Here is a 21,907-nt window from a genome sequence, read left to right as displayed (position 1 = left end):
TAATCAGAATGTATCATTATGATGATTTTTCTTATAATTATAAATTGCACACTACAAATTATTATTCCTATATAAAATTACATTACAAACTACAGTATAAAGCTAATAAAAGTATAAAATAGAAAATGCTCTAATAAAACACACATACCTTAATCTGGCTGATGTGTCCATCATTATATCTGTTAGCAATCAGCATTATTTGAATTTAAAATGAAATTAATTAAAATGTAGTGCATTGATGTTACATCATATCAGGTATAAAAGCTAAATTTTAATAAAGATGGAGACTACCATATTAGATAATATAGATATCAAATAGTTTTTTCCTCATTGTATAACATAGTATTAGAATATATGGCAAAGGAATCTTTGCTTAAGTCTTTTTCTTTTTCAATATCTAAGTATGCCATTGAAGAAATTTATCACCTTTTCTTGGTTTTATTTTAAAATGGCAGGACCTTTTCTTTAGGCAAAGATATCATAAAGCTTTCTTATATTATAATTTCTACATATTTTCCATTCTATTTCAGCTTTTATTATTTGAGAATTGCACATATGCATATAGCATGATTCGATCAAACTCATATCCATTCCTCTGTCCCCTAATTATCCACTATATCTCCCTTCCTATCCCTCTCTGATGTAGTGTGTTTTCAGCCTTATGAGTCTGCTAAGGGTTGATTGTATGCTCATGTGTTTGGTACCAGCCACTGGAACACAAGTATTCTTTTAGAAAACATATCCCTAAAGATACCAATTTGCCTTACAAGGGAACCATAACTTTCTAATAGCCCCAGAGATTCTGAGGGGTCTTTATTAGTGCCTGCTTCATCCATCCTGGGATCTGGGCTGCACTGGTCTTGTACAGTTTTTCTAAATCCATTGCCCAATAGCCATGTCATGCTCAGCAAGAATTAGTTTGCTACCTGATTCTTAAAAGTTACTCTGCCCTCCTTTGCAATGACTCCACAAACTTGAAGGAAAGGGGACTGAAATAGATGACCATTTTAGGACAGAGCACTGCATAAATTCTTATTCTCTGTACGTTTGGCCGCATGTGGATCTCTGTGCTAATCACCGTTGCATTAGTCAGGTTCTCTAGAGTCAAATAACTTACTAGATGAATATTTTTATATGTTATCGGCTTTATTGGAATGACCAGAAAGAATCAACTTGTATTTTAAGCTGTCTTTTGGGCTTTGTCAGACTTGTGCATTCTGCATATAATATAAGGATTATATCTATGACTGAGTCATTCTGCATATGTGGTTTTATTTTATTTTATTTAGATGTGGAACAAATGGCAATTGACTGGCTTACCAGAAACATCTACTTTGTGGACCACGTCAGTGACCGGATCTTTGTTTGTAATTTCAATGGCTCTGTGTGTGTCACACTGGTTGAATTGGAGCTTCACCATCCGAAGGCAATAGCAGCAGATCCCCTCGCAGGGTAAGAACATCATCAGCAGCATACCTGCTCTTTGTATATTATTATTAAACATGGATGAAAGTATAACATAAGGTTTTGTAGAATGTAAGTCTTTAATTATTTAAAAAGAAAGGTTGACCAGCATTGCAAAGAGAGAAAGGGTCTATGCATAAATTGATACCTCACACCTGGCCTAACACACCAATAATCTTACCTTTACCGAAAATTGTTTGTGCTCTCCAAAGAGCCTCAATGTAGAAGTATCAGGTTAAAGATAGATAATTTCTGAGGGTTTATAAGGAACCCTGAATTTAGTAAATTTCACAAAGGCTCCTTGAAACAAACTCTTTATTGACTTGAATTTCCATTGCATATAGGATTTATAAACAAAATGCAATATAGGTTCAAATGTATTCCAACATAGTTAAAGCTATTTTTAAAATAAATATCAATCTTTATGTCTAATAATATTATGATAGTGAACTCAGCAGAATCAATTTGTATATTTTAGGTTTTTTTTTTAAATTTGTGATTCACTTCATTGATTAAAAAACATCCCTTAAAAGATATTTTTTCTAATAATAGAATTATTAATCATTTACAAACATTTTACTGCTTGTTAAAATGTGATCACCAATTTTTGAATTCCTATGAACTTTGTTCATATACTGGAAAACTCTATGTAGAAATGATTCCCATGTTTTACATACATGTCAGGATAATAGGACAGGGAATATAAAGGAGGCACAGGCAGTTCCCAAGTTCACCTGTTACCCAGAATGAGTCAAGGAGACTGGGGATCCTATGGCACCGAGTGCTGCTTTGGCTGAAAGGACTGCTGGTGTTGAATATGTAAATTGTAGCAGATTGGAAAACTGGAATTTTTTTTTTTTTTTACTGTCATTTCCATAGTCCTCAGGCAGTTCGGCTGAAATGTCTTATGGAACTTATCCTAAACTGCCATAAGCCTCCATTCAATAAAGGGGAAAATATTTACTGAAGAAGCAGCTGTCATCCATATGTGGACTTTTGTCACTCTTTACTTAAAGTCTGATTGAATATTAAGATGCATCATCACAATGGTTCTGATTTTGACAAGAACAGCTTGCACATAAGAACTTTGCTAGGAAGCCTGTGTAACATAACTCTTGAGTGAGGCACTATTTGTGTTTGCAGCAGATGGTTACTTGACTGCAGCGATGCTTCAAAAGGCATTAGTAAAAGAAGTTGTATTTAAGCGGATTTGTTTGGGTGGTTGGATAAGGATAGTAAGAAAGAACTGAGATTTGTAAGGATGGTCTCAGCATTCTTTTGGCATCCTATTTAGAAATGTGGGTGCTTACAAGTTTTCCTCAATCTCAAATTGGCCTTCAGATCTCCTTGTCTGTCTAAATGTTCAGAGGTGAGCTTGCCGACTTCCTCCTTTCTACTCACCACATTCTTCGCCTTTCATAAAAACAGAGATCATGTGATTCTTTTCAATAAAGCTGCCAACTGAAATGTAGCATAATATGAATGTCATCTCTCACTCTTAGCGACAGAATACTTTATGTTTGCAGTCAACTTATTTTTCCCTGTCATTATGAGAAAGAGCCATATTTTGTCATTTTGTCAACAGAATTAGATGTAGAAAGCCCCATACTGTTTGCACACATTCTCTGATAGGTTTCTTGGGGCCTGGAAGCTGCTTAAATGTAATTTTGCTATCTGTCATTTGTCACAATAGGAAGTCTTTTTTTTTTTTTTTTTTTTTTTTTTTTTTTTTTTTTTTTTTTAGTATAGTCTGACAATCAGTTTTTCAGTCATGATCACAGATATCAAAGCAAGAACTCTTCTGCTAGTGAGTAGATACAATTTGCAGCTGAACACTTGAGCTCTGCTCTGAATATTTGAGCTCTGCTCTGCATGTGTAAATATCCTTCTGGATGAAAGCATAATGAATCCTGAGAAAAAATGAAAAGTGTCGACAGTAGGACTTATTTTGGAGAGACTATTTGTATGTGAGCTATGAATAGAGAAATATTACCCTGTTAACATTTTTCTTATTTCTAATTGCTGAGGGAAATACATCTTTCCCTCAGAACGTTCTAATTGTTCAGAAGTAGCAGAATATTAGAGTATATCAGTCATTTGGCCAGACTCTCATGTCCTGACCTGAAGAGGCTTGAACACAATCAGAATATCATTATGTCACAAAGACCATGCAAAAGGAACACTATTTTTGGAGGTGTCTTTGACTTGACTCTTCTACCTCCATTTCACTTATAACTCACAGCAATCCCTAGATTTTCAGCATTATCTTTCTAATTTTATTCTCTGTTGGTTTAAGTTCTTTAAGGTTTGGGTAGAGAAGACTAATGTCAAATGGACTCTCTTATGCCTGGAGCCAATCACAACAAATATGTCCAAAAGATGTTTTTAATGATGATTGCGTATTGTCTTTGATTTTTAATTACTTATTTCAACTTTTTATTTCAGGCTTTCTTTCAGTGGTATTTCTTGGGACTTTCCTCTTCTTTTCAAACTTTCAGCACTATTTCCTTGCGAAGAACCATTGAAAGTGTTTTATTGCTCAGGAACCATTATAGTTAAAAGGTGGCACAGAGGTCATACAACCAACATTAAAAATAGCCAGTCATTTCTCACCACTGCAATTCTGTTTGTCTAGTGCTTCAGAACTACATCTTACCCCATCATAGAGTACCTTTCATTTCCATCTCATTCTTTCTGCTGAATGGTCTCCTCAGTGTGTTTATTTCTTGTAGGCTACATGTAGATAAGATATTGATGACTAAGAAACGAATAGGAAAAATAAGATATTTCCAAGGAATTTAAAGCAATGTGGATTTAAGGCATGGGAGGCGAAAGGCAGCATAGCTAGCTATAAGTACGAGAATGGAGGGGAGAAAATATTTTCCTCACACATTGCTACATTCATAAGAATGTTTATTTTAGATTTTATTAAGCAATAAAGCTTATATAAGCTAAAAAGAGTTTGATAATTTCTTTCTAATATATTGTATATGAAAAATAATTGTTTCACCTTTTTCATTGGAAAAAATTTCTTATACAATATATTCTACTCATGCTACTCCAACAACTCGCAGACCTTCTGACCTCTCCATATGCCTAAGTCCAAGGCTTCTCTCTTTCTTGCTCTTCCTTCTTCCCTCCCTTTCATTCTCTCTCCTTCACAAATAGGCATACTAGCAAAAACTTATTAGAAAATAGTAACAGAAGAAAAAATTTTAAAATAACAACATAGGAGTCTTCAAACTGAAAACGCAAAACAAACCCAACCATATTAAGACAAAGAACAACAACAAAAACAAACTCCCATCTTGTGCATTTTATGTTACATTTAAGGAAGTGTACTTCTATGTATGGATTAGAATAATAGGGCGAAAGAGTTTGATGGGGATGAACTGAGCAGGGGCAAGGCCTGGTTCTTTGGATTTTCTTCTTCAATGTTAGTGCTGAGGTAACTGAGAATATCATGTTTGTGGCTTTAATTTTCTTTAGTTTGTGTGTGTGTGTGTGTGTGTGTGTGTGTGTGTGTTCTGTACCCTGCTACCTCCTTAGATGAATATAATCACTCCACTTTGGCAATTGTGCTTGTGAAGAATTAACTAAGTATCAGTATTACCCACCTTTGACAAGACTACTTTTGAAACCAGGAAAGAAGCCCTACCATTCTGAGATGCAAATTCATTTCCTGAAATTGCTGACTGAAGGAATAACCTCCTAAGAATTTGAAAGTGTACGTGTGCGTGTGTTGTGTGTGTGTATGTGATTTTTGCATACTAATTCTAGATAAGCATAGAGTTCAGAAGTTCACTTAAGACAAACTTCTGGGGAGAAGAAACCTCCCTCCAAGCACTGTGAAAATGATTGTTAGTGTTAATGCTGAGCTTATATTGTAACCATGGCTTCTGATGTTCATCTTCCTGCAAATAAGCACAGACACTAGCAACTCCCTAATTAGCAGCTCTGAGAATTCTCTCTTGCTACCTGAGGTGTCTTGAGCAAAAACAACTATCAGTCTAAAAGCTGGTGCACCTGCAGACTGTGCCCGTGCCAGCACCTTGAACACTCCCTGCTAGCACTGAAACCACTATGCAAAGACAGCAGCTGATTACATGGGTTTATGAAGGGACAACACTGGCAAGGAATATTTGACAGTTTCTTTGACACTGTTTTGTAGCCCCACGCCTTGATGAACTTCTTCCTTCTGGGCCACTGAAGGAACATTCCCCACTGAGCCCCTGAAACTACTCTTGACACCATTCCCCTTGTATTTATAATTGATACAAGATCAAACCTCTAATTATGTTAAATCACCCATCTGCATGGCTGCAGTGGGCCAAAGGAATGGCTTTGACTGATCTGCAGTCCTTCTTAAGACTGTAGAAGCAGGCTACTGGTCTCAGTACATAAGTCTTTGGGGGAGAAACTTATGTGAATTCCTTCTTTGTTTTTCTATGATTATTCTCATTAGTATGTGATCTTGTGGACTGGTGAAGAGGTTACAAAGGTACCAAAAGAATGGAAAAAAGCAGGGAGGAACATGGGCATGGCCTGGCAGCCAATAATCTAAGTGTTGGTGTGGTGCCCCAATGACTGGCAAAGCATTTGCTTGACGTGTGACAACTGAAGTTTACTTTGGATGCTCAGTGAACCTGACAATGCAGGGGCTAAGTGTACAGTGTCTGAACTTATCATCTGAAGATCATCCCTTGATGTAGACAGCAAATACAACAGCACTAGGCCCTGGAGCTCACACTGTCATGGGTCTAGTTGATGCTGGAGAAGTAGCAGAAGTAGACAGTGTTGCTTTAGAGCTGAAGAACTGGTGATTTTGATGCACCTAGTCCAGGCCTGAACCTAGAACATGACACTACACGGTTGGCCTGCATTTCATTCACCTGCTATGATGCATGGCACAGGAGGATGAACTAATGCCTAAGTGATCCTTCCAGCCCTGGGTGACTCAGTGGATCTTCCCTTTCCTGTATTGTCCTAAAAGTGACAGGTTTGGAGACCTGGCACCCATGGTGAACCTTTGATTAGCCACCACATAGAAAACAGCTTGGGCAGGAAGAAGAATAGGGCAAAAGTGGAAACATAAGAGAGAACCTACATAAAAGGAGCTAAGGAAAAAATCCATAGGCCTTTTCCTTCCTTATTCCATAGGCTATCAAATCCTCAGACACAACAATAGTAGAAGCAGACTTAGATCACTAACAGTCCTGAGAACTGAAGCCCATTGCTAGAGACCTGGCCAAGTCATCTTTACTAGACATTGAGAATAGAGTCACTCCATAATGGAGGCTGTGAATCAAAAATATGATTTTGTACAACTTCACCCTCATTCTTGTGAAGGTTTAAGCACTTTACAATTCTACTTTGCTCCCTTGCCCTTTCTTTAAGTGATGGGTGATTCAGCTTTATCAGTTTTTACATACTGCTACAGTGTTTCTGCGATTGTGAGTAGCTTGGAGACATGATGGTGGTTTAGGGTCACTCTGATTCACTCCCTTGGGTGAAAATGTAACCCCAGCTAATGGAACTGACCTGTTTATTGTATAACATCATCCTCCATTTAAAATGTCCCTTAAAGCATGGATACTCAAACAATAAAAACTAGACAGAGCTGGCTGTATGCATAATATATGTGTGTGTATGTGTGTCTGTGTGTTCATATATACATATACATATGTAAAAATAATAACCAAAGAAAAAGAAGTTATCAGGTGAAGAATGAAGAGGACCTTGGAAGGGCTTAAGGGAAAAGGGAAGTGATGTAATTTTATTTAATTAAAACATAAAAAATAAAATTGACATTATTGAAGATTTATGAAAATCTCCACTCCCCCTTGTTATGTTGATATCGATTATTTCCTTGTTGTGTAAGTTTTGAAAGTCTGTTAAACTTTTCTCTAAATTACTCTCTTCACAATTCTGTTTCAATTAACCCTAGCCAGTGTTTGCTTAGCTTCTGAGGAATGCTTCTGAGTTCCCAGCCAAAGCAATGTGCAACACAGAAGGGAGGAATATCAGGAAATAACAGTAATAGCTTAAATTTAAAAAAAAAAAAGTTTGTTGTTGTTGTTGGGTTTCTTGGTTTGTTTGTTTTATTTTTTGGTATTTTGTTTTGATTTTTACCAGACTTGAAGCTATAGATCCCATGCAGCCTCTGGGTTAATGACTTAAGTACTTACTTCAAAGTGTTCTACTTCTCGGTTCCTGACAATTTCTTCTCACACTAATGCTTCTCTGGCTTTGTAACATTATGCTTATTCCTTGAGTGTCGAATGTGCCTGACTGATTTCCCCCCTTTGTCTTGGTTAGAATTGATATGCCTCTCCTTGTAGATGAGTTTGTAGGTCCTTGCCTTTAACAGATGGTGGCCAGCTGCATGGAAATGGACAGGTCAGGCAAGCATGCCTTGTCACATACTGTAGGAGCTAAATTACCTGCTCTAACTGCCATTTTAAGTTCTTTTTTCATTTGATATTCTCCGAATTAACATTTCAAATGTCATTCCCTTTCCACCCTCCCTTTACCTCCCTCCACTTACTTTCATGAAGGTGCTACCTTTCCAAACCACCCTTTCCACCTCAGTGCCTTGGCATTCCACTACACTGGGAAAATTAGCCTTCGCAGGACCAAAGGTCTCTTCTCCCAAAGATACCAGACATTTCTGTCCTCTACTAAATATGCAACTGGAGCCGTGGATCTCTCTATGTGTGCCCATTGGTTGGTGATTAGTCCCCAAGAGATCTGGAGGGTTTGTTTGGTTGATAATGCTGTTTTCTCCATGGGGTTAACAACCTTTTCAGCTCCTTCATACCTTTCTCTAGCTCTTTCATTCCAGTCTCAGTGGTAAGTCTGATGGTCAGCTGAAAGCATCCCCAATTGTATTTGTATAATTCTAGCAGAGATTCTGAGGAGGCATCCATATCTGGCTACTGCCAGTAAGTACTTCATAGGATTAGCAATAGTGCTTGGATTTGGCGGCTGCATATGAGGTGGATTCATAGGTAAGGCCATCTCTGCATCATCTTTTCCTCAATTCCTATTATATTCGTCCATGTATTTCCTTACATGAATGTTTTGTTCTCCCGTCTAAGAAGGAGTGAGACTTCCACATCCTAGCCTTCCTTTTTTTTGAACTTCATGAGATCTTTAATTTTTGTTGGGTATTCAGAGCTTTATGGGCTGTATCCCCTAATCAGTGAGTGCATAACAGGTGTGGTTTTTTTGTAACTAGGTTACCTTACTCAAATAGCTTCTAGTTCCATCTATTTGCCTAGGAATTTCATAAAGTCATTGTTTGTAATAGCTGATTAGTACTCCATTGTGTAAATGTACCACAATGTCTGTATCCATTAGGAGATCTACATTCTTTCCACCTTCTGACTACTGTAAATAAGGCTGCTATGAACATGGTGGAGCACGTGTCCTTGTTATATGTTGGAGTGCCTTTTGGGTATATGCCCAGGAGTGGTATAGCCTGGTCTTCAGGTAGTACTATGTCCAGCTTTCTGAGAAGCTGCCAGACTGATTTTTAGAGTGGTTGTAACAGCTTGCAGTCCCACCAACAATGGAGGAATGTTCCTCTTTCTCTACATCCCTGCCAGCAACTGCTGTCACCTGAGTTTTTGATCTTAGCCATTCTGACTCGTATGAGGTAGAATTTCCTGGTTATTTTTGTTTGCATTTTCCTAATGACTAGGTACTTCTGAGTCATTTGGTATTCCTCAGTTGGGTGTCCTTTGTTTAGCTCTGCACCCCATTTTTAATAGGATTATTTGATTCTCTGGAGACTAATTTCTTGAGTTCTTTGTATATATTAGATGTTAGCCACTACCACATGTGGGATTGATAGAGATCTTTTCCCAATCTGTTGGCTGCCTTTTGTCTTCATGACAGTGTCCTTAGCCTTACAGAAACTTTACAATTTCATGAAGTCCCATTTGTCAATTCTTGATCTTAGAGCATAAGCCATTGGTGTTCTGTCCAGGAAATTTTCCCCTGTGCCTATGTGTTCTAAGCTCTTTCCCACTTTCTCTTCTATTAGTTTCAGTTTACATTGTTTTATGTGGAGATCTTCTTCACCTGAGATTCTCTATTCCATCTCTTGTAGTCTGTTGGTGATACTTGGATCCATGACTCCTGATTTCTTTCTTAGGTTTTCTATCTCCAGGGTTGTCTCCTTTTGTGATTTGTTATTGTTTCTATTTCCATTTTTCAATACCTTCACCTGTTTGGTTGTATTTTCCTGTAGATCTTTAAGTGATTTTTGTGTTTCTTCTTTAAGGGCTTCTACTTGTTTATGTGTGTTCTGCTGGTTTTCCTATAATTCTTTAATAGGGTTATTCATGCACCCCTCAAGGATGTCCATCATCAGGAAGTATAATTTTTAAGTCCAAATCTTGTTTTTCTGGTGTGGTGGGATATCTACTACTTGCTATGGTAGGAGAACTGGGTTCTGATATTGCCAGGTTGTCTTGGTTTCCATTGCTTATGTTCTTATACTTTCTACTTGCCATCTTGTTATCTGTGATGGTAGGTGATCTAGTTGTCTCTAACTGGAGCTTGTCTCTCCAGTGGGTCTGTGGGTACATGGATTCAGGACAGAGATTGCTCCTGGGTGCTCAGAAGTCTGTGGGCAGGCAGTGATTCCTGATGGTTATGGTCCAGCTCTGTCTTTGGGCTGGAACAGTAAGTTCCCATTCAGTACCACACTACCTGCACCCTGAGAGTTCTCAGGGGTCTCTACTTGAATATCCAGTGGAGAGCAAGTGGAAATTTACAAGTAATCTCAGGTGGGAGAGCACTCTCAAGGCTCCTCTGGTTGCTCAGACGTCTGTGGGCAGGCCCTGAATCCTTATGGCAGTGGCCCAGATCTGGGTCTAGGCCAGAACAGTCTTGTTTTTTGTTAACATGTACCCTTAGGCATTGAACAGTCTTTTTTTTAAACTTGGTTTAGCATATTTGACAAGTAAAAAGGTGTTATTTTGTTTCAACTCCTTATTTCCTTTTAGTCAGGGTGATATAATTACTTTTTTTGCAAGATTATTTTCTATATTTAACGTTTATGTGTGCCTGCAGCATGTTAGGGGACACTGAGTCACTGAGTGGTATCATACTGATGACATTTATTATCGTGATTTTTCCTCTAAAACATTTTTATGAAAATTATGGTAGTTTTACTTTGTTGTATTGAGTCACCATTCTTAAGAATCTGAATTTCCAAATACTGAGTGATGCTAAACACATTTGTTTTCACTTATAAAATGATTGTCAAGTGGTTTGAAAGCTTTGTTGCTCTTTGCCATAGCATAGATTATGTTCTAAAAGAGTCTTTGCTAATTGTAGACATAATTGTATATGGTTTCAAATAGTTTAAGATATTCTCTAGTTGTTTCTCACTGGGAGTTCTGTAAAGCAGAATTGGGTAGAAGGCAGGGGCCTTCTACTGCTATACATTAAATGAGTCCCCACAGTACTTGGGTATGACAAGAGACACAAGACAGGTTACTCAGCAATCTTGTCACGCTTAAAGCACAAAAAAGTGGACATGACTTGTCAGATATTAAGGGAACATTGATTTTTTTTATTAGTTATTTTTTATTTATATTTCAAATGTTATCTCTCTTCCTGATTTTCCCTCTACAAACCTCCTGTCCCCTCTCCCTCTCTTCTGCTTTTACGATGGTGCTCCCCAAACCACCTACCTACTCCAGTCTCAGTGCCATAGCATTCCCCTAAGCTTGGTCATTGAGCTTCCACAGTTCAAGGGACTCCCCTTGCATTATATTTCCAAGACTTTTGGGTCATTTAAAAAATGCTAGGCACTGTTTCTTTCTTTTGTAATTTCCCATACCAATAATGGCTTAGGTAGGAAAGTAAAAATCTCAAAACCCAAGCAAATTTTAATTTATGAAATAACACAGGGAAAAGACAAAGATTAAAAGAACACAGTAACTCTGTGATACCAGTCTGCCTGCACATTATCATATTTTAATATATAAAATCAACTTACAGTTCTATCAGGCCATATAATTTACTGAATTATAAAAGAAGTGAAAGCAGCTCGAAGCTTTTATTAAGCTGAGTTATGTGTGGTGCTTCTGTTTCGCTGCAACTTGCAGAGTATTGAACCAATACCACTTTCCCTTGAGCCATATACTTAATAGTTTCACATGGAGAAATCAGCCTCACTTTAGGGTAAAATCAGGAGTTGAAAATATAGTTTTACCTCAAGATTGTTTTGCCATGCAAAAAGAACAGTCAAACAGTGGTGTTAGTTGGTTCTTGGCATCTTTTATTAGTGAAATTAAGGTCTTTGTATACAAATGAAAATTAAAAAAATTATACTTAAGTTAAATAATAACTATACCAAAAAATAAATAAATCTCCATTAGATCCAATAGCAACTTAATGCTTTCTAAGGAAACAAAGCTAACATTTTTCTGCCATTTTATGATTTCAGTTCAAACCCTATCTTAAGAGTCTAATGCAATAAAAACAGAATATCTATATTTGAGTTATATATTTGCAAATGGAGGTATTTGTGGTTTTATCTCAAAATTATTTTCATATACATAAGAATTAACTAACTTATTAATATGGCTATTGAAGATAGGTTATATTTCAGAGTACACATTAAGTTTTCTATGCACGAGAGAAACATGCATCCTAGCATTCACATAAGCAATAATTTGATGCTTAAGCACGATTCACAGAAAGGAGAACAAGAACTTATACTAAATACTTGTTCATTGTGATCTTACCAGCTGGCTCCCAGATATCTAGACACATATATTCCCACAATATGAATACATTCCAGTTAGACCAACGTGCTAGACCTCCAGCTGATGTGAAGTCTTTGTTTCAGTTGTTTTCCTTTAATTTTTTTGTATAGCAATCTGTGAACCTAATGACAGAGTATCTGAAGCCACTACTCCATCCTGCTCTGCATAAAATGACTAACAATGAAAATGCAACAAAATATCATCCTATAGAATATAAAAGACAGACACAGTGGTTAGTGGTCAGGCCATATTCATGGCCAACTTGTTGGGACAAGACTAAAATAACTGAGGCATACATATTCTTCTCAGGAATCTGGAGAGTCATAAGTTACTGGTTATGTTCATTCTTGTTCACATTGTCCCTTACCCGCTTCCTCCTGTGCCTATCTTTCTGTGTGATGTTCTTTATACTTTGTGATGAGCTATATTCTTTTGATGAATGGGGGCCGTCTTCTCCTCCAGGCTCTAGATAAGTCATAGATGTTCTTTCTTTGTCCTTTCAACTTTACATGTATAGGCAAATGAACATTTTGTAAGCGAGGCTCATGGACTCATCAGAATTTTTTTGTAGATGTGAAAGTGGAATCAATTTCTACTGAGGCATTCAGCTTTTGGTGACGACGAGAATAGAGACTTATAAAGAGATATCTGAATCCAGGGAATTTTCTATTAGAAGAAAATAATTGGAAAAATAAAGGTCAGACCACTTCAGAAAAAAAAAATAGAAGGGAAATGTACGGGACTGATATGAGACTGTGTGCTGTGGAATATGAAATGCTTGAGATTAAATGGCATTCTCTCTGATGGATATGTTGATGCTTTCTCTAGGAGGCCTGCAGGTGCTAGATAATTGTGGCAGTAGCAATGATGATGATGAAGACAAAAATGGCAGTGGCAACTGCATCAATAATGGCAGCATAGGTGATATTCACCTCAACAAAACTATCATGGAAACTGAGTGGATGATGGCCTTGCTTTATTTTAGCACAAAATTTAAAGAGAAGTCACTAGTTTATTCCACAGGGATTGATGGTTCACAGCTTAACAGTGATGTCTCAATCTTGAACATTGTGCCTTGAAAAGCTTAAGATAAGTAAAATTATAAATAGAAAGGGAGACAACTTGATGTAAAGTGTGTTTTATTTATATCATCTTACTCCTAAAATATTCATATGCTCATTCTGTGAAAAGATAAGCTGCCCCAAAACAGATTGGAAACATATCAGTTCAAGGTTGTCCAACACAGAAAACTGTTAACCCATGCCTGAGTTTTAAATAATAATTTAAAAAATTATTATTTTTAAAAAGTCATTACTAGTCTATTTTTACTTATCATTTGATTTAATGTTGAATAATTTAAGGAATAGTTTTATATTTATTTTATTAAAATTAAGACCAGTAACAATGCACATGAATGCATTATGCAACAATCATTTTGTACTTAAATGAAAGCAAAGAAATGTCATAACTAAAATCAAAATCATCCTTTCCCAAAGTAGTCTTACCAGTAACATTAAAGTCTCAGAGTCACTTGCTCTAAACCCTTATAATTCACAGTTCTTAAGTAACTTATCTGGGTAGTCACATTTTCCAGGAGGTAATAAAATAACATTTCAATTAAGAAGAGCATTATATTATGCATTAATCATCAGAGTGTTGTTAATAATTGTATTATAAGACAACACCATATAAGACATCCTGCTCTTCCTCTTTCCTTGCTATGTAAATTCTGAATGTTTTTCATGAAGAATACAGTGATCTGATGTGTTTTCCCTGGACTATTTTATAATGAAAGTGAAGACCTTGCCATGTACAGACTTTCATGCTCCAGCTGATCCTGTGACCATAACATCATTTAACACTGACCTTGTTTTATCTTTTATATGGAACATAGGAAAGTAGTTTTCCAGCACATAACTTTGTTTTTTAGTACTTTGTGCTACATCAGAATATAAATTTTGCATTTCCCATTGGGCTAATTTTCTTGGAGGACATTCAGAGAGGAAATTAAAAAGAAAAACTACAGGAATATTGTACTAATCAAAGTGACTGAAGATTTTATTTGTCCTATGCAGTTTTTCTGTTATAGTGATCATCTAGAGTCTTAGAAAGTACATAGAGTTTTCCTTTTGCCTTATGTTCTTTTTTTTATACAAGAAACCTGAACAGGTAAGATTACTTGATTTTGAGTCTTTTGAAAAAAGAAAAACAAAAATACAAAAAAAATACTGCATATTGCATTCAAAATTATAGCTTAAGAGTGTCACTCATTAATCAACATATTTTTCAAAACATTTTTTAGAATAGTCTTATTTTGTAATTCTGGGAGACCCTGATTCTTGAACATGCTGTTTAGGCTATGGCCTGGAGGTCACAATTCTCATGCAGTAGCCTCCCAGTTCCTGGGAGCTTGGGTATATGTTAGCATGCCACACCCATAGCCTATAGTATTATTTATCACATTATTTCCACAGTGAGTCATACTGACCATATGGAATTAAAGGGGAGGTGGATGGGAATTTTTGGCATGCCAACTTTGTTTCACAAGACAAGATGATTTCCCTGAAAGAAGTGAAACTTGGGGTACACACTATAATTGTATTCCTTAGCAGAGAAGAGTTACAATTTCATGAATTGTAAAGATCTTTAGGAAATATTGGACAATTTGGAGCCAAATTATAAGAACTTGCAAACCATTTTGAAAAAGATTGATGGTATCATAAGATGTAGTGGGAGGAATTATGGGTAAGCTGATAAAATACACCACGACAGTGTTACTAAAATGCTCCTGTGTGATACTGCTCTGATGAATACGTTTACCAGATCTTACTGTGGTAGCATACATTAATTGGGGGTTTCCACCTACCCTACCTTCGATTATTCAGTTCCCAAATAAAAGATACAAAATCTTTATATTTATAATTAGCCTTAAAAGCATTAGTGGTGGGTGGATATCAACCCTCTAAGCTATTTTGCCTACTTCTCTATCAATAATCCTGAGTTATAATTTGTCATGTTCCTGTTGGACCACTCTTTCTCCAATTGGCCAGTGCTTATGGCCATGTTCTCATGATTTACCTACCCTTTCCTTAGAGTACCTGTATTCTTTTGCTATTGTCCCAGATAATAATATGTCCCAGGACATAAAATCAAAGAATGTTATGCTAATGTGAAAAAATTCTATGTTCTTGTCAGAATTAAATTCCATAGACTCATTTCTTCTGGGTTTATTGTACATCCATACACCAGTTTATGAGTTATTGGTGAAGCTAAAATTCCTTTCTTGCACCTTATATTCCCTAAATGAAAGCCTAGGTCCCTTAGATAGTTCTACTGCTATTTCAGAGCCAGAATGGCAGAATTCAGGAGTGTTTGAGTAGTTTTCATAAATATATAGTACATGACAAAATTTCCTTACTGTGGTGTTAATGACAAGGCTCTATTTTTCTCGGCCTTCTTGGGTTACATTAATAAGTAGAATTTGTGAGGAATCTTATTTCCTCCCAATTCAATTTCAAACATACAGCAGTGGATAATGGCTGTAAGAAGGAGGTGTGTGTAAACATTACTGTTGCTTGTGGAGTGAGTGTAGATTCAGGCTCTGTGCCTTCTTTTACCATTGTAGACACAGTTTGAGAGAAGGAAATGGCTCTCCACACTGAGAGCATCAATGACCCATCACTGCGCTTTTCCCACAGAGCTTGGGCTCAGTGTGAGCCCTGTGTGGAAACAGAAGCAATACAAGGGAAATCAAGCGACTCTTAGATAACAGAGACTTATGTGAGAGCTCCGTTTTCATCACAAACCAGGGCCAGTTTGTTCCCTGGGGCATGGCAAGAGCACTTTTCCAATTTTTGGAATGTGAGTTTTTGTGGGAAAAGTGTCTTGGTTGTCCCCAAGAGGAGAGTTTTTAGCTAAAAACAATGACTGACATGAGTTACAGAAGCCTTATTACCATATCCCCCAAATGAAAGTGCCATCCAGAGCAGTGCAACATGTGGTGATCATTGCCGATTACTGTTTATTATTGTGCCAATTTTCTTCTCGGTCCTTTTTACTTCTTGTGGTGTAAATTGTAAAGATTTTCAATACTTTGGAAGTTTGTGATTTTAAATTTTATTTATGCCTGGATGTGGTTGATAGTTCATGTCACAAAGTATGTTTTCCTGCAAGTAACTGACTTTCTTGATAAAACTATTTTTAACAGAAACAAATGCTTCCCTATCTAGCACATGGAAAATAAATCATGTTGCAGAACACAGCATTTACAATAAATACAAGTTGTCAGGAAACGTCTATTAGAATAGAACACTGAGTTACACATTTATATTTATTATCAACTGCTAAAATATAGACTATCTCACCTGGATTGAAGACTTACACATACCTTACTTGATAGATGATGAATTCCAGGAGTCCTATCTTCTGTTTTACATTTCTACTTTACTTTTCTTTAAAAACCAGTCTCCTGTGTTCTCTTCTGCTATAATGTTTGTCTCATTACAGTTATGTGTTATCTCTTAAGAGTTATAGCTCAGTTTTTATTGATGCTGTTACTGAGTATCATCTAATGTAAGTATTTGGTCATGATTAAAATCACGTGATGTAGAATCCAACAGAGTCAACTAGACTATAATATGAAGCATGCATACTTACTGATAAGATGTGAAATATGTTTTACTCCTAAAAGTATGTTTTCTTTTTTAACTTTTATAATGCTCCTATAAAATCTATTTTAATAACCAATGATTTAACATTATTATCTTTCCTTTAGCTGTTTTTATCATCATGTCTCTAATATAAGTCATAAAAAAAGGATTTGCTAATAAAACCTTTTTTAAATATCTACGGGATTAGAGGAAGTAGAGAGTAGCTTGGAAAGTAGAAACCTACAATATATTATAAGAAAAAAAATCCCTTTTCAGTAAAAGAAAAGGAGAAATAAACAAGTTTTATTTTGCAAATAAAAATGTTTTAAAACTGTGCAGTCTTTTATCATATAGGAATATTAGACAACTAGGTCTGAGGAATAGTTAAAATATAAAATATTCAGCAAACACATAAACATCTCAGTTATTGTCAGTGACTGTGTCTACACTATTATAACAGCACAGTGGTAAAGTCAAGTCAATGTCTCTTCATAATAATTAACATACATGACATATAGTAAAATCATTCCTCAATATAACAAAAAAAATTCTTGTTATATATGATATATGGTCTGCTCTTGTAAACTTAACTAAAACAACAAAAACATACCAAGACCAAATTGTGTAACTCATATACTCATTGGAACATGGTCAAACTCCCAGTGGCCATCCCCTTAAATAAAACTGAGTTTTTCCTCAACTCCTCAAATGTGACAACACTTCAGAATAATTATCACAATTTTAGGGACACTCTTCAATAGATTTCTTTTTTATTTTATTTTTACTGGATATTCTTTGTACTTACATTTCAAATGTTATCTTCTTTCCCCCAATCCCATCCCCCTCCCCTTCTCCTTGCTTCTATAAAGATATTCCCTCTCCCAACCACCCTCTCCTACCTCACTTCCTTGGGTTCCCCCTACACTGGGAAAACAAGCCTTCACTGGACCAAGGGCTTCTCCTACTATTGATGCCCAACAAGAACATCCTCTGATACATGTCCAGGTGGAGACATGGTTCTGTCCATGGGTACTCTTTGGATAATGGTTTAATCTCTGGGTGCTCTGGTAGCTTGGTATTGTTGTTCTCATTGGGTTGAAAACCTCTTTAGCTCCTTCAATTCTTTCTCTAACTCTTCCTTTACGGACCCTGGTCTCCAATGTATGATTGGTTGTGAACATCTGCCTCTGTATTTGTCATGCTCTGGCAGAGCCTTTCAGATGACAGCTATATCAGGCTGCTGTCAGAATGTACTTCTTGGTACCAGCTGAATATGGGCTGGATTCCCAGGTAAGGCAGTCTCTGGATAGCCTTCCCCTCAGCTTCTGCTCCAAGCTTTGTTCCCATATTTTTTCCTGAAAATATTTTTATTCCATAATCTCCGAAAGACTGAAGAATCTGTACTTTGGTTGTCCTTTCTCTTAAGCTGCAGGTGGTCTGTGAATTGTATCTTGGGTATTCTGAGCTTTTAGGCGTATCCACTTATCAGTGAGTACATACCATGTGTCTTCATCTGTAATTAGGTTACCTTAGTCAGGATGATATTTTTTAGTTACATCCAACTACATTAAAATTTCATGAAGTCATTGCTTTATATAACTGAATAGTACTCCATTGTGTAAATGTACCACATTTTCTGTCCATTTTTCCGGGTTTTCTCCAGCTTCTGGCTATTATGAATAAGGGTGCTATGATCATATTGGAACATGTGTTCTTGTTATAAATTGGGTCACATTTTGGGTATATGCCCAGGAGTGGTATAGCTGGGTCCTTGGGTAATACTATGTCTAACTTTTTGAGGAAATACCAAACTGATTTTCAGAGCAGTTGTATAAGCTTGCAATTATACCAGCAATGAAGAAGGTTCTTCTTTCTCCAAATTCTCACCAGCATCTTCTTTCACTTAAGTTTTTGATCTTAGCCATTCTGACTGGTGTGAGTTGAAATCTCAGTGTTATTTTATTTGCATTTCCCTGATGACCAAGACCCTGATTATTTCTTTAGGTTCTTCTCACCCATTTGATATTCCTAAGTTGAGAATTTTCTGTTTACATCTCTCTCCCATTTTTAATAAGTTTATTTGATTCTCTGGAGTCTAAGTTCTTGAGTTTTTTTGTTTTTTTGTTTTTTTTTGTAAATATTGCATATTAGCCCTCTATCAAATATAGGATTTGCAAAGATATTTTTCCAGTCTGTTGGTATCTGTTTTGTCCTCTTGACAGTGTCATTTGTCTTACAGAAGATTTGCAATTTTATGATGTCCCTCCCATTTCTCTATTCTTGATCTTAGTGCATAAGCCATTGTGTTGCATTCAGGAAATTTTCCTGAGTGCCCAGGTGTTTGAGGTTCTTCCCCACTTTCTCTTCTCTTAGTTTGAGTGTACCTGGTTTTACATGGAGGTCCTTGATCCACTTGGGGTTGGGCTTTGTCCAAAGCAATGAGAATGTATCAATTTGCATTCTTCCACATGCTGGCTGCCAGTTGGATCACCACCATTTGTTGAAAATGCTATCTTTTTTACTCTCAATGCTTTTGGCTATTTTATCAAAGATCAAGTGACCATAGATATGTAGATTCATTTTTGAGTCTTCAGTTCAATTCCATTGATCTACCTTCCTGACTCTGTACCAATACCATACAGTTTTTATGACTATTGCTCTATAATACAGCTTGAGGTCTCAGACGGTGATTCTCCCAGAAATTCTTTTATTGTTGAGAATATTTTTCACTATCCTGTTTTCTTTTTCTTATTAAAAATGAATTTGCAAACTGCTCTTTCTTATTCTACAAAAAATTGAGTTGAATTTTGATGGCAATTGCATTCAATCTGTAGATTGTTTGGCAAGATGGCCATTTTTACTATATTAATCTTGCCAATACATGAGAAATAGAGACTTTTCCATCTTCTGAGATCATCAAGTTTTTTCTTTATAAACTTGAAGTTCTTGTCATAAAGATCTTTCACTTGCCTGGTTAGAGTCACACAAAGTGTTTTATATTATTTGTGACTATTGTGAAGGTGTTAATTGCCTAAGTTTTTTTCTCCGCCTATTATTTTTTGAGGAGAGGAAGTCTACTGATTTGTTTGAGTTAATTTTATATTCAGCCACTGTGCTGAAGTTGTTTAACAGCTCTAAGAGTTCTCTGTTCGGAATTTTGTGTCCACTTAAATATACTATCATATCATCTACAAATAGTGAAATTTTCACTTCTTTCTTTCAGATTTATATCCCTTTGACTTCCTTTTGTTGTCTAATTGCTGTGGCTAGGACTTCCAGTACTGTGTTGAATACGTAGAAGGTGAGGGGCATCTTTGTCTTGTCCCTGATTTTTGTGGGATTGCTTAAAGTTTCTCTCCATTTAATTTGATGTTATCTACTGGTTAGCTGCATATTCTTTTTTCTATGTTTACCTATGGGCCGTGAATTCCTGATTTTTCAAATACTTTTAACAGGAAGGGGTATTAAATTTTGTCAAATGCTTTTTCAACATCTAATGAGATTTTTTTTCTTTGAGTTTGTTTATATATTTGATTACATTGACAGATTTTTGTATATTCAACAATTTTTTTAATGAAAAGTGACATTTACTTATTTGTGAGTATGCAATAAGTTAATCATCATTCATATACATACATACATATATATATATATATATATATATATATATATATATATATATATGGACAACTTGTGATTTTAAAATTTTCACCTCTGTTATAAACATTTATGAATTCATTTATTGGCTTATATTTGAGACAATGGTCACACTAATTAATCTAGACTAAACTCAGATTTTTTTATTCTTTTGTTTTATTTAAAAAGAAACAATTTACTGCAGTTATTCATACATTTTATAGCTTTATTTGTTCCTAAGATAACTGATAATAATTTTATTTTATTCTCATGGGAGATTTAGAGAAAAAACACAACATTGCCTTTTAAACTAAATAATAATTAAATAATTCAATACTTATTTAAAAACTGAGGGACAAGTTGTACTAACATAGCTTAGAATATTGACAGATACAAGGAATAAATAGGTAATAGCTTACAGTACTTGTGAGTATGATATTCAAAAAAATAACAATCTTTCTTTAACCTGTATATAATTAAAATATTTTTTTAGTTTTGGGGGCATTTTCCTACTGAAATTTGAAGTAGAACAAATGTGTTGTTAACCCCTAGGAGAATTATATTTTAATAAAAAGGATTTCACTAGAAATTATAGATCCTGAAACTTCTGTAATTATTTACTCAGATATCTATGACTTCTTTCAACTCCAAATCCTCTGATTCATTCATCTGTTTATTTTACACTACATTTTAGAACGATACAACAAACCGGAATTCTTTGCTTATTTTGTCCAGATACTCATGTTTATTTCTTATTATTTATGTATGATGCATTTTGTTTTAAATTAGACTCATACATATACTTTATAAGTTTGTTTTTGTGATAATATAGTCATCTGAATAAAAAGGGAACTTCAGTTAAGAAATAGTACCCAGCAGATTTTCCTGTTTATGTGTTTATGTAGCATTTCATGTTGAGTGATTGCTGCAAAGAGTTCTAGATCACTCTGGGTAGTATAATCTCTGAGCAAATGGGCCTGGGTTGCATAAGAAAGCAAGCTAAGCAGACCATGAATGCTGACCAGTCAGCATTGTTCGTCCATGCTCTATGCTTCAACATCCCCTTTCTGGGTCCTTCTTAGAGTTTCTGACCTGTTTTCTCTTGGTGTGGTTATAACACATGAGTTCAAACAATCCCTTTCATTTTCAGATCAATGTTGGTCAGTATTTATTTATAACAACAGAAACATAATGAGGCTATTTTATTATACTTGTTTACTTTATTGAAGAAAAGTTTGCTAGATTGGGAGTAAGACTACTTAGTATCTATGTCATAAAAATGGTGGGTCAAAAAAAGTAAGAAAATAAAGAACACTCATATTTAAAATTGACTAGGAAACTATTGTTTAGAGAAATAATACATTTGGT

The 21,907-nt window shown here is 35.7% G+C and overlaps 1 protein-coding gene across 1 annotated transcript in view; it reads left to right on the top strand.

Moving 5' to 3' along the window:
- The window catches only part of LRP1B (LDL receptor related protein 1B), a gene marked incomplete at both ends in the record, with an annotated part of 1,929,155 nt that overhangs the window by 932,111 nt on the left and 975,137 nt on the right, over positions 1-21,907 (top strand). Inside the window, one exon of the mRNA XM_080928219.1 lies at positions 1,290-1,452. Coding sequence (XP_080784345.1) covers positions 1,290-1,452 — 163 coding nt within the window. The remainder of the gene's footprint in view (positions 1-1,289; positions 1,453-21,907) is intronic.

This window comes from Micromys minutus (assembly GCF_963924665.1).
Source record: "Micromys minutus genome assembly, chromosome: 13".
Lineage (NCBI taxonomy): Eukaryota > Metazoa > Chordata > Mammalia > Rodentia > Muridae > Micromys > Micromys minutus.
The sequence above is the reverse complement of the archived record's forward strand: the minus strand, read 5'-3'. Positions and strand labels throughout refer to the sequence as shown.